Raw genomic sequence first — 14,811 nt, 5'->3', positions numbered from 1 at the left:
AACTAGTCTTTCAGAACTGATCTTTTCTACCAAAATTCAACTTTTCTACCAAAATCCAACTTACGCCTTGCGACCTTGGGGCGGTAAAAAGAAAAGAATTGCTCTTCACATTTTCAAACCATCGGAAAAATAAACATAATTAAATATCCAAAGCTAACCCTAAATACGGTGCCTCCGCCTAATGCATTCTTTTCTGTTTTCATTTGCCGATCGCACGGTCATCTCAAAATGAGTTTCTACCTGCAAATGCGTGTGCAATACGCCTGTCAAGCGTGTGATTTAATTGGTGCGTATGCTTTGCAAAAGCCTTCTGGCACGTTAAGAAAGCGAGAGAAACAAAAATGCACTTTTTGCGCATGCGTTTGCAGAACCTCGTTTTCGTAGCAAGATGGCAGATGGCTTATAACATAGCGGTAAAAAAAGTTACGTATATTATAGGGGCAAGGAATCCAATTACTACACTGGAATTTCAGTGACCCATGACAAGCGGTTCGTTATTTATGATACCGCTAGGATGTACCTCATTTCCAATCATATATACTGAACCGCTTGCCTTGAGTCACTGAAATTTCAGTATAGTAATTATTGGATTCCTTGCCCCAATAATATACATAACTTTTGTTACCAGTGTTATTATTTTTTGAGAAAAATGCAAAATAGTCACAAATTTACCACAGGGGTGTAGTACCCCTTAAAGCATCCCCTAACAAAATTTTCAGAGTGACAACTAACTGTCTAATGAGAGCCCCATTTCAATTCACATTGTACAACTTAAAATTGAATCAAATGTCTAAATGAAATTACCTTCTAAACCTACCAGTTTAGGATTATGATTTTAACTTCAGGGGCATTGGGCAAACCAAATCTAAAACCATAATGTATCTTCACTAAAGGACTAAAATCATCAATAAAAACACATCAAAGACACAAAAAGTGCTGAAAAATATTCATTTTTATTCACCTTATTATAATAAATGTATTTACTTGTCAAAACATACACAGTGCATGATAATCTGCTTGATAAAAAACATGTTATTCATTTATTTACCAGAACCAAAGATCAAATAAACTTTGAAATACTGAATTACCTAGTTTAGCTGAGGCACCAAAGAACTTAATAATATTAACATCCTTTGACAGCTTGGTCAATGAAAATAGCATTTTTATCAATTCAAATGATATGCGACATGTAACTATTACAAGTAGTTATTTGTGTCCCTATATCGTATGTGTACATGCATATCAAAAGGATGAACTTGTCGGCTGTTACACATGTCTCTTTTTACATAATAGCTAGGAATAAATACCAGACTCATCTCAAGTGGAGGTCACTTCAAAATCATCTTCAAGTCACATGGTTTAGGAATTAGAACATTCCTAAACCATGTGACTTGAAGAAGATAATTGAAGTGACCTCCACTTGAGATGAGTCTGGTATTGATTCCAAGCTAACAGCAGATAAGTGCATCGTTTTGATATGGCTGTACACCTATGGCAATTAATTACTGATTCGGCTTCGGTGGACTCAACAGAGCTCCAAACGGAATGACAACAAACCTCAGCATGACCCAATAAAGTACAGTATTTGTTTGCTCCATTCATTAACTTACACACATGGTTTTAATTGTTTTATTGAAAACTGCATGAATACTGTAAAAACTCGATAGTTAGCATATGTGCTTACTACTGAGCACTTTTTAAAACATGAAATTAAACCAAAGTCCGGCGCTTTACCAACTGAGCCAATAGGTTGGGACACACATTTGCAGGTTTACTTGTTCGTATATGTGTATTGATGATTTGCTCAAAACCCTTTACACTTCATGTTTGCATGTTTTAAAAGTGCTTGATAGTAAGCACATATACTAGCTATCAAGTTTTTACGGTATGTCATGACTGAACGAAAATGTTTTTACATCCTAGGAGCTATAACATTTAGGTCCTAGGATATAAAGCTATTTCTATCCAATGTCACCTTATTTCAGCTTAACAAAGTTAAAGCAGGGTTCAGAGCACTATTTAAAACCACAATTGTGGTGCTAGAACTTACAGCTTAAACAGGCATGGTCTGATTTTTTTTATGTTCTTACATTGAATTAAATTTTGCTGGGAAAATGAGAAATATATGAGCTTTTTTCTGATCTCAAAATCTTAGTTTGATGAAGAAAAATGGAGGATGAGGCCATCATTCGGGTCAAGGACCTCTAAAACCTAAATAGATTTTGATATTATATCCAGCGACACGAAAAATCTATTCTTTTTAAATATGATCAAGTTTTCAAATGGATATATCTTTATGACTACGGTAACTGAATGCATAATAGTGTACAAGCCCAACACATTTTTAATACTGTATAAGCCCGACATTTTAATCGCACACAAATTATCATCATCACCACCAATATATAATAAACATTTGTCATAAAATGTAATGCATACAAAAATGTACTCGCCACAAAATACAAATAAATATGTTATTTCGCAAAACTAATCCCTAAATTAAATAACCACTGAATTCCTTGAGAAAAATTAATACAAAAAAAAACCCTCAAAAATGGAAGACTGTGCTTGCATATTGAAGATTCATGTAGAAAATAATTATGGGGAATTAGAGCAAGATTGTTCTTTCTGCAATAGCTGCCCTATAGACACACTGACAATTTCTGCATTCTACACATCTAAAAATGACATCTGGCAGCTATTGCAGAAGGGATTTTCTTGCAAAGTATTAAAAAAAAATCATCATTTTATGTTGCATTAGCACCACTTACTTCATTACATTTCAGCCAAAATCACAAAATAATCATTGCAAAAATTTTATCTATAAATTTTTTTTATCAAAATCTTTAAGGTGTTGCATAATAATGAATATATATTATGACCAAAATCACAAAATAAACGTTTGCAAAAAATCTATAAAAAATTAGTTTTTATCAAAATCATTTATCAAAAATTATTTTAATAAAATGTTGCATAATAATGCATGTATATTATGATATGTGTTAATAGCTACATAATAAGGCTGCACTATCCTTGGTAACAAAACTGCGATAGATAAATGTTCAAACACTTGTGTTTATTAATATGTTGGGAAGTTGATACAAAAAAAAAGTTGCACCGATTTCTTGAATTTACACTCAAGGATTTTGTATTGTGTGTCAGCTTTATTCATCTCAATATTTGAGTGCACACACCGCTAGATCACGCTCCCCTCCACCCCACCTTAAAGTTGTGACTATGAAAGAATATACATTTGTGACACATGCTTAATTAATATGGCACTATCATACAAAAAATATAAACATATGGCAAAATTGAAACCATATACAATACACACAGCACAAAAATGGTGAATAAAACGGTATATACCACAATAAACATGACCATATTATACAAGGCAAAAATTACAAAATATACAGCAACCCAATTTGACACCGGTAATATTAAAACATATTTACTTGAAACAATGCCACTTTATCCTCGTTTATTTGATCCACAAATAAACACTTTCATCATAATGTCAACAAATTGTTTCAACAAACATGTAAATATATAATTATATATATTAATATATATAATATAAATATTAATAATATAAAACATTACATCTTTTTTTGTTACTGGCAAATATGTCCCTCATATAATATAAATTTTTATAAATCATCTTGCTCCATGTTTCTGGCGATCTATCAAAATGTTATTATATTTCATTTGATAAAATCAAAATGGTAACATGTAAACCCCAACAATTAACTTTTGAGTTTATGCTAAAATGTATCACATATATATCACACAACATATTGAGGGCTTTACAGCCAGAACTAGTTCGTTGGCAGAGTGTAACACTATCGTAAGTGCAGTAGAATGCAATAGCTGCCATTTACAACATTTCACCAATAACACTAGAAAAACACACCCAACTACATGTAAAGGTGATATCATGGGGTTAGCTTAGTTGCCATCAGAAAAGTATACAGAACATCAACACTTTACAATGAGCATGAGGGGATTGTGCTGTAAACAATAGGTGTTTTACAAAAGGCAGCTATCACATTCTACTGCCCTTACGATAGTGTTGCACTCTGCCGACGAGTTATATCCACACAGTAGTATTGTCAGGCACCTCCCCCCCTGATGCTGGCCACCTTACCATTTTGATCACACTTTACCCCCCTTCAAAGTTGCCTCTCATCCCCCTGGCTATATCTCCCTTTGTCTACATCATTAAGGGTATTTTAGATTTTGTCCGCTACTGTATACATGTGTAAGTGGTAATTTTCGCGATTTGGAGTGAGAGACACATTTTTCGTGAAATGTTACTTGTAATACATTATTGCATTTATTCATTGCATTTTCGCAGTTGGAGCGCTAATCGCGAAAATAAAACCCTCACGAAAATGACCACTTATACAGTATTATTATAGCACAAACTTGGACATGGTCACTGTGCCAGAGGTGCCTATGGCCTGCATTTAAAAATGTTGTCAAGGATATTTGGAGAATTATCGTGTTTGCTGAGATGTCTAATTTTCAGAAAGAATCATACTTTTTTAAATTCAAATTTGGATATAGCCAGTTCGGGTTCTAAGCCCTCAAAATAATCTCGTACATATTTTTGCTGCCAATAACTTACGTAATCAGAGTCCCTGAATATACAAAACAAAATACAAAACACATGCATTGCAGGCACTTTATACAACAATTTGTACAATCATTTGTAAATGTTCGATTATATAAAGGGTATAAAATGTTTTAATAACATTCAAAAATATTTTTCAACAAAACTAGCTGTAACATAATGTAGTTTATGTGTTAACAACATATTTTACAACAATGCTTGTGCAAAAATATTTTACAATAACATTTTGACAACATTTCAAAAATGTTGTATAGTAGTGTTTTTCATGAAGATGTTTTTACGATTGTGATAAAACCCAACATTTAAATGTTACTAACAAAATTACCAAAACCAAAAGACTTAAATCATATTTACCGGTTTCCTTGGAAGACCCATCATGAGTTTATGAGAATAAGCCATTATAAGCTTAATAAACATCCGCATCAAAAATTTGCCCAACCCCACAGATATCTAAAATCTCAATTTTCGTTCCATACATGTATAAAAACAAATCAACTAATAATTTATTGCTCTAATCAAAACCTGTCAACAGGTATGTCATTGAAAGCATTATTACACATTTATGTAACATGATTTTATAAAAAATAAATTTCATATTCTTATATATATACATGCTGTTCAAAAACAAAACAAATGATGTACCATCTAAAAAGGGTTGTTTGAAACAAGCTCAACTAAATTTCCTATTTGTACAGAGTTATGTGCCGTGAATTGAGCATCTGTGAGCATGAACGTACAAGTGATAAACGACCATGCTGATGAGAAATCATGACAAGATTGTTGACCCATTGGTCATCAAGCACGTAAAAGAGGCAGAGACTTTGCCTCTTCTATGGCTTATCTCGTCTCAAGATGAGAGTAACTCCATGTTGGATTTCACAGTGGCAGTTTCAAATTGATCGTGCAAGCCTAATCCTGTGGGCAAATACACACGTGAAGAAATGCGATTTGTCCATACGCTGGTGACTCAACTGTAAAAACGCACTGATTAGAATCCCCTATTGCAAAATCCAAGATGGCGTTACTCTCATCTTTAGATGAGACAGACTATACACACTTGATGATCACGATCGTGTATCCGGAACTCTGAAGAATTAGGAAATTTATTTTAGTCCCTTTATCGGCTGACAACAATAATTATTGACCTAACGTTTCGAAAATACTCATTCATTTAAAATATTCATCAGAAAGGCAGGTACTTGTGACATTTGACCTGCTTAGTAGAAGCAGAGTTTTTCACTACACTATTTTGCAAAGACCTTTCGCACTGGCCGACCAGTCGCGTAAAGGAACAAGATCACGCCGGCGTCACACGATGATTGATTGGCAAATGAGATGCTGATATGATTCAATTAGCCAATCAGAACCCGAATTTTTACTCCATAAACTCTCTAAAATTGGACAGTGCGAAAGGTCTTTGCAAATAGGTGTAGTGGATTGTAGGCAAATGGGCTATTCCATTTAAAATCCATACTACCCCTGTGGAAGATTTTGGAAATATCTGCTACAAGGGGAGTATGAATTTCAAATGGAATGAACACATTAGTCAGATCCATTTGAAACTCACCTTCCCTCTGTGAAAGATTCCAGTTGAATCTTCCTCAGAGGGTGTATGAAATTCAAATAGAGCTGCCTAATAAGTTCATTCTATTTGAAATACATACTCCCCTTGTGGAAGATATCTCCAAAATCTTCAACTGGGATAATGTGAATTTTAAATTCAATAGCCCCATGTTCTAAACTCTTTCCCAAGAATTAAATGGACACCTGAATCATTTCTATTACATCACAGATGTATGTGTGTTACTGTGTCAAAATGCACCAATACTTTATATTTTGTACTCACACATTACTGAGTCTGTCATTTATCCACTGTAAATACTTCAGCAGCAATATGGGTTGTTTTGGGTATGGGGCAGTTAAATAGTCCAATGATTCTGCATGCAATTTGATGCGCACACAGGAACATTTGTTTAGGGTTTGTTAAATAATTAACTATTTTGTTGTAGCACCTAGCAGCGTACTGCTGTAGCTGATCAATGCTGTGTCACAATTGCACTTTATGTCGCAACAGCAAAACAGATGCAAGATGTTGGACTGTATTGGCCCTAACTAACTGCAAGTAATCTAAAATAGGATACAAATGCACAAGTACCCAAAGCCCTCCTCCTATCAACACCACTGGCGGTTGAACTCAATAGGTTTGAGATTGGAGACTCTGGATTCTGACATGTTTGGGTGTTGCTCATGGAAGTGATTTCCTATAGAGGATAAACCACACTAAACTGAATCCAAGGTTCCTATTCTAACATCATTGGATAGAACACAAATATAAGCTAGTGAAGGCATTTTGTCCCCATAAGTGACACCCAGTATGGTACATTTTCCATTGGGATACATCAGGCTAAACCGATAGAGTATGGCATATGTCCCATTCGCCCATTGCATGATTCAGCCATATGATGCAAGGAGTCTAAGAGCCTCAAACTGGCAATAGACATGAAAGGAAGAATTACTTAAGTTTACACAATATTATATGTATATGACTGGTTCAATTCCCATTCATGTATGCTGCCAGACCAAGACTCTCCTCACATGGGGAACCATTCAATAGGCGAATAGGAAACACAAGTACCGTATTCATTCCAATAAGCGGCGTTTAATAAAGTCATTTTGGGTGGGCGCTTATTTTTTATATGGTTTACCTAATTTTTTCCTAACAGACGTTTATTAGAGATGAATTTATGTATGTTATAAAAGGGTTCTGACTGAGACATTCTAGTAGCTTTCCTGATGCAGAAAATGTATAACAACACAGGACTTCTAAACCCCCAGCTATTTCAATTCACTGTATCAACATCTATCCGTCACTTCAACATTAATGGTACCCTTTAGCAAATTGAAAATACCCAGGGTGGGCGCTTATTGCGGCATGTGCGCTTATTGGAACGAATACGGTATAACAGTTACCCCCGTCAGGTACGAGGCCACTGAAATCAGGAAACACTCTCCAGTACTCAACACTGATAAGGACTTGCGCTTTCATCATCACACTATGCCATTATCCGATCAATTGAAAGGACATTAACGGTTGAGAAGAGGACATACAAGTCCATCAGTTCTTCGTATGAGTCCTCCTGATGAGGATGTGTACATGTGTGTATTAAGGTATAAAATATTTCAAAAATTAAATTGACTACAATAATGATCCCAAACCACTTGTTCATACGGTTAAATAACGGTTACCTATTTAGAACTGAGGATATATGTAATACGATCAAGCAAAATCAGTCGGAACTCGGAAATTTGGATTTTGAGATATAGCCAAACAAAGGAAATATTTCCTTTTGTTTTCTATTGTATTGGAAACTCTTTAATTGCTCATATCTTTGGAACTGGTTGTTCAATTTCAATGGGGTTTTCTGCAACATGCAGCTTTGCAAATGTTTGTTATTCTATAAGAAACTTGAAAATTTAATATTTCCGAGTTCCGACTGATTTTGCTTGATCGCATCACATGGATATCTTTGTGTTCTTCATTAAAGTGGGACATAGGACACTTGTCCTTGCGCTCTGTCTGCCCATACTTGTGGAGGCTGTCTTGGTGGCTTTGGCTTCGGAACACGATTTGGGTAACCTGCATGAAAAAAAGTGTAAAATAAAATGATATTCACAAAGAAGATGCAATGTGGACATTAATTCACAATAATTATTATTTTTAATCATTAATCCTCAAAATATCCACCCATAAACAATGCATGTATTCAGACTTGTAGTGACTCGACTCAAAATGACTCGACTCGACTCGAGTTTTGGTGACTCGATGACTCGACTCGAGGCAAGGTGACTCGACGACTCGACTCGACTCGAGGGTTGATGAATCGATGACTCGACTCGACATTTAATGACTCGACTCGATGACTCGAGGCTTGTGACTCGAGTCACTGTGGCTGAATCGACTTTTTAAAAATGACTCGAAAAAATAAATTATACCTTAATATTTCTAATAATACCTGCACGTTTTCTTCCACACATCTCAGTGTATTGTGATTCTTATATTTTACAAAGTGGGCTTACTATCTCTCAGCATCTTTATAATAACTTAAAATATAAATTATATGTATGTGTGTACAATGTACATGTATGATTGCCTGTCGATCTGGCTAAAGGATCCACCTTTTTTTACATGCTTCAAACTTGGCATGGTGGAAAAGTCCATTGTCCATCATTGCTGAGCCTGGCTACACAAAATGTACATGAATGCTACACACATGTCATTGTAACAGCCTGTGCACACACCCCTACATGTATGCTACATGTCTCATTCACACAATGACTGATCAATACAGAAAAAAAACCCAGCAAACTGGGAAAACATTTCGAGATATTCTCTTTTTTGTGGTGAATTTCAAGTTATCATGTTAAAATATCATTATTATAGCTTTTATTAATCATTTGGATTATTCCCCATCCAAATACACTCCTCTACATGCTGCACACATCAAGAACTACATTGCAATGTGACTGACTGGTGTGAGCATTTCCACCAGCCACATCATGACATGTACTTCTTGTGCCCAGGCTTGGGCTTGTGCATCTGAGTCAAATGAATAGAGAGGTTCTTACCATAATGAAATTTGGGAGGTTCATTCAACTTTAATCTGACAGGTATCTACCTATTGGCATTGCTTAGTTTGGGTATAACAAAATGAAAAAGGGGTAATTGGGTATAAAATTTTGAAAGAAGGGGTCATTTGGTACAACATTTTGAAAAAATGGGTCATTATTTGCAAAAATGGAGCAAAATTGTATATTTTATTTCTTATTTGAAAAATTTACAATACAAATTTGCTGAAAAAGGTCAATTTTAAAGTTTCCGCATAATTTTATGGCATTTTGATGATAAAATTGTAGAAATGTGATGAGAAGGTCACTCACTGCATCACACCACACACCACTCTACCAAACCCCACCCAACACTGTTGACTCAACCAACCAACCAACCGTATACACTTTCTTCAAAAGCCATGTCCATCAGGTTACTCCTGAAGGTAAAAACTACATGAATCAGACCACCTAGTACCTGTATCAGACAGCAGGCATGTGGGGGTATTTTGTGTATGTGTGTAGCACACTACATGTAAACTCACAGTTACTTAATTGCGCCTAGGGACAAGGCTGTAGGTATGCCAGGTGAATTCAAATTTGCCATCAAACTGCATCATTTTATATATCAAATTAAAGCCCTTGAGTAAAGAAAGTCAAAACTGAAAACTGTTTTGTCATAGCCCTTTCTGTAGCAAAGTTACATCTTGTCAAAGATTGACTTTCACCAAAAAGATAAACAAAACAGCATTTCGGTCATAGACATACCACCTAGACCTATGACTGCCCATCCCTTACCACAGCGGGAGGTGAAGCCCGTATCCAAGGTGATATTGACGGATTGACAGGGTTACTAGGCGCGGAGATAATCGCGTACATTCTGACGCTCTCGGTTGCGTGGTTACTGTGCCGTTATCTCCCGCGCCGTGTCAAATGCAACATGTTCTGTATTATAATTATCTGCTTGCTTGCGTCCGGGTATGCGTCCTTGTTCAAGTCGTTGCTAAGCAGTGTCGGCTTCACTACGCGAGTCAAAGTCACTGGTCTAGGTACTAGTTTGTCTGGGATTTCGGTGGTGTTTCTAGATCTTAGTCTCATGATGATAGCAGCTTTTCTATGTGGAACTGCTATCAAAATGTGGGTCAAAATCCCCCTAAAATTCCATGTGCGAGTGTCTCATCGCCATAAAAAAAAACATATATTTGGGTCAAGTGAAGTATAGACAACATACTAGTATTTATGTAGGTTTCCTTGACCTACCTGTTCTTTTAAATTTCTATGTAAATATGTATTGTGTTCTAGGCAAATTTGGCTGACTAGCAGATAGGTTTGCCTGGCATACCTATTCGCTGTGTGCAGTATTACATACATGTAAACTATTATCCTACTGAGTGGGAGCTGAGATGTATGGTCCAGTCCTGGGGGTCCAGTGTGCATGTTTCTCTTTCAAGAGCTTAATGGATTGGAAAGTTCCATGAAAGAAGTCTACATTGTAGAAATTTTTATCAATTATTTCATTTTAAATGATAACAAAAATATGATTCTGCTAAGTGACAGATAAATCTAAATAATTTGGTGGATATGTAGGAATGATAACAGGTCACAGATTTGACAGCCCCAATTCATTTGGAAAATGGCCAAATAAGTAAAGTCAACAAATTTGAGATCTATTTTTACATTTTTAGATAATCATTTCACATTTTACATAGATTTGGACATTGGACTGGACTCGGACCGGACTCGCCTTGAGTCCGGGTCCTTTGTGTCGAGTCCGAGCCGAGCCGAGTCTTTTTGTGTCCGAGTCCGAGCCAAGTCCGAGTCCAACAAAAAGTGGACTCGAGTCCGGACTCGAACGATACATCTCTGGAAATTTATTGCACAGTCTGGCTGTCCATACTGTACATAGACATAGTTTTTTCACTTGCAATATGCCACCTTTAGGCTAGATTCACTATGACCACCAATATTTGATCTCTTTTTGTACTTGATTAATTTTATTTGTTTATACCCATACCCATAATAGGACTTGAAGTCCCAATTTCCATACCACTACTGGACCAGTACCCGTACTCGAAGTCCCAATTTCCGTACTCCATACTGCACCGTACTCCATGGCTCCGCACCGTGCTTGCACCCTATTTTGGAATGGACCCGTACTGAATACTCAAGGCTAGGGATCCGTACCCTTACCCATGACCTGAAATCCGTGCGGGACACGCACCCGCACTCCATACTCATGGCGGGTCCTAATGGCAATACTACAAGTCTGACTGATTACTGATTTCCACAATGCACTGGATGGAGCACATAGATTCATAAATTAATATTATGTACTCTCACTGGGATTTTAATTGCAAAAAAGTACAAATTCATGCAAATTGGGCTATCAAGTTGATAGCTGGTATCATGAGCATATAAAGCGTGAAGTGACTCGAAATGACTCGACAAAATATATCCGACTCGACTCGACTCGACAGAATGGCCTGACTCGACTCGACTCGACTGACAACTTCAAATGACTCGACTCGACTCGGACTCGAAGGCTTCATGACTCGACTCGACTCGAGACTCGAGGGCTCGATGACTCGACTCGACTCGGACTCGACTTTCAGTGACTCGACTACAAGTCTGATGTATATTAATGTTATCGCCAGGGACAAAAAAGTTCCGCGCAAATCGCCTGTCCCTGGTTATCGCCTCTAACAATGTGGACATTACATTCTGATTTTTCGACTATCTAACTGTGGATATTTTATCATGCATTAACCAAGGATATTGTCCACAGTTTTGCCTTAACTAACCTGGAAGGCAGTGGTGGCACCAAAGTGAGGAAGAAGTGAAATCTAAGGAGGAGAGAAAAACTAAAAATTTGCCTAAGATTTGGCACTTTTTGTACAAAATACTAGGATTTTTGGTGATTGTTTTGTTCTGACTGGGAACAACTAGTTGAAGGATCCTCCATGGTACCGCCACTGCTGGAAGGATGTAATGTGTGACACAATCTGGTCCATGAAGGCCAAAGTAGGCATTTTTGACAATTGAGTTACTATAATTACTACATTGTACATGTACCTTAAACAAACATTAGGCCATCATATAATGAAAACACCAAAGGTCTATGTATACCTGGTTTTAAAGTTGAAGTTTTGTGACGTCTATTTTTTCATTTATTTTTACTCTTCATTCAAATTTGCTGCCTTTAGCCCCATGGACCAGATCATGTCATATATGGAAAGACTTGAAGTTGCTACCAAGGACTAGGCTGAAGTTGCTACCAAGGACTAGGAGGGTATTCAGGACCTTGCCGACACACAGTGTCAACACCCTGTATTATAAATATTTTTTCCATACAGCTCCATTCTCCGTTGAAATCAATATTCCATTATTGACACAGATAAAGAAAGTTTACATATGCATTGTGTTATAGGACTTGCACCTGGAACTTGAACTGAATGGGCTAAACGTGTTCCTTTATACCTATAAAGTATAATTGTAATTCTCAAAATTAAATATATCACAATTTTTACTTTGGATTTCAAAATCTTTACTTATAAAATGCAGTAAAAGATATCCACAACAAGCTGCAAGGCCCCGCTAATTAGTGTATTGCTTTTCGAGTTAGTGTACTGGAAACAAAACCCTGGTTTTACCTGAAAACAAATTGATTTTTCTTGTAATAGAAACATCATATGGGGTACTAGAGCATGCACAAATCGTAATAATGTGTAGAATATAGAAACTCTGTGGTATCTCATATGATAGTGATGGCATGCTTAGCCTGAGTCGCTCGGCCTATCTCGAACAAAATCGCCATGCGTAGCTGTTGAAAAACGAGAGGATTCGCTGTACTATCACGGCAATTTTTGACACGAAGATATAGGGATGATGACGATGTGCGATAGTGCACAGAGACCAACAAAAACAATTCTGCATCTCATCTTGAGTGTCTTGGTGTCGTGTGCAGGTCGCATCAAGTGCATCTCTCAAATGCGCACATCATGCGATGTCACTCTTGCATGACAACAAATGCCTTGTTCGCATTCCAAGGGAAACCGAATACCCCCAATTTTTTCTTGCTCCATGCCTGTATCAAGATGGCGGCCAAGCCCTGGTTCTCTTTCTCTAATTCTGTGATTAATACTTACTAATATCATGGTTGTTGTACATAAAGGGCTGGTCTGGCTGCTTCTCAAGATTCTTCAATGTCTTCTCTGTGAAAATAAGAAATTTAGAAAATGGGCTTAAAATACAGATTCTTACTTTTGGGAGAAAAATCTGAAAATTCAAAGGAATCATGATTTTTCAATGTCTTTTCTTTAAAAGAAGTTCAAGTATAATGATAGAGAACCATCTAATCATACATAACGGTCACAGCATAATTATATACATTATATTGTTAGGAATGTAAAACATGGCTTCCCTAATAACAAACATAAAAATGTGAAATGCATTCTATCACCCGTGTTACACGTATACAAAAGAATAATGACAGTTTACAACACAAAAGAATCTAACATCAAATTTTAAGCGGGTTTAATCCACCCAATTGGGCACTCACAACACCAGTTTGGTGAATGCGGGGACCCGATAATGGCCGACCATGACTTGGCTCGTTGGATTCGTCTATAGGAGTATCCATGGACGTGGAGGGAGTGTGCACAACCTTGGGTATTCTCTCGGTTGGTTGTTCCATCTATTGCACTTACCCACTTCTCACATATATTTATTTTATGGCATGTTTCGTGATTTTCCCTTGAGTACAATGGTAAGTGTCCCCTTTGTGTTCGAGATGGAACAGCCAAATCTCGGCAAAAGCAACCAATAGGAAGAAGCGATCTATCTCAAGTGATGTCATGCCATCCGACAGAATGCACAAGAATAAATAAACTGCTAACTTGCTTACCAATGATTTCTGTTTGGTTGGCTATTTGTGGTGGTGGTCTGGGTGGAGGCCCACTGGGTGGATTCTGAACAGTAGAACTGCTACTCTGTGTTGACGATGAAGTATCTGACTTCTTCACAGCATCTCCAATCTATAATCAAGTAAATAAAATGATAAGTCAATGATGTGAATGGGCTTTTCCATTTAAAATCCACACTACCCCTAGCCCTGTGGAGGATTTAACTAAAGTCTTCCACAGAGGGAGTATGAGTTTCAAATAGAATAGACAGTTGGGTAACTTCCATTTGAAATACTCACTCCAGTTGTGGAAGATGTAAGTAAAGCCATAATACAGGGGGAGTACAGGTTTCAAAATGATTTACTCTGATCAATTACATTTAAAAAATATACTCCCTCTGTGGAAGATATTTCCAAAATCTTCCACAGGAGTGTGGATTTTAAATGGAATTGTGCTGCAAGGACTTTAAACTTAAAAGCAAACAGGATTTATCTACCTGATATTCACCAGCGTTATTTTGATACACAAAAATAATTTCAATTAGTTTGAGATTCAATTCTGGTGGCCACAACTCTCTAGTCCGAAGGTTCCCTATTCCGAAGGCTCCTTAATCCGAAGGTTCGCTAGTCCGAACACGTAATTTACCATTCCCTAGTCCGAATTCTG

The 14,811-nt window shown here is 36.8% G+C and overlaps 1 protein-coding gene across 1 annotated transcript in view; it reads right to left on the bottom strand.

The window, feature by feature from the left end:
- Window positions 1-2,968: 2,968 nt before the first annotated feature.
- Window positions 2,969-14,811, bottom strand: part of LOC140148225 (tyrosine-protein phosphatase non-receptor type 12-like) — an 85,348-nt gene continuing 73,505 nt past the window's right edge. The window contains exons 16-18 of the mRNA XM_072170096.1: window positions 14,148-14,277; window positions 13,390-13,455; window positions 2,969-8,276 (exon numbers count right to left, since the gene is read on the bottom strand). Coding sequence (XP_072026197.1) covers window positions 8,179-8,276; window positions 13,390-13,455; window positions 14,148-14,277 — 294 coding nt within the window. The 3' untranslated portion in view covers window positions 2,969-8,178. The remainder of the gene's footprint in view (window positions 8,277-13,389; window positions 13,456-14,147; window positions 14,278-14,811) is intronic.

This window comes from Amphiura filiformis, chromosome 3 (assembly GCF_039555335.1).
Source record: "Amphiura filiformis chromosome 3, Afil_fr2py, whole genome shotgun sequence".
NCBI classification, from domain to species: Eukaryota; Metazoa; Echinodermata; class Ophiuroidea; order Amphilepidida; family Amphiuridae; genus Amphiura; species Amphiura filiformis.
Note: the sequence above shows the minus strand (reverse complement) of the source record. Positions and strands in the feature narration are given on the sequence as shown.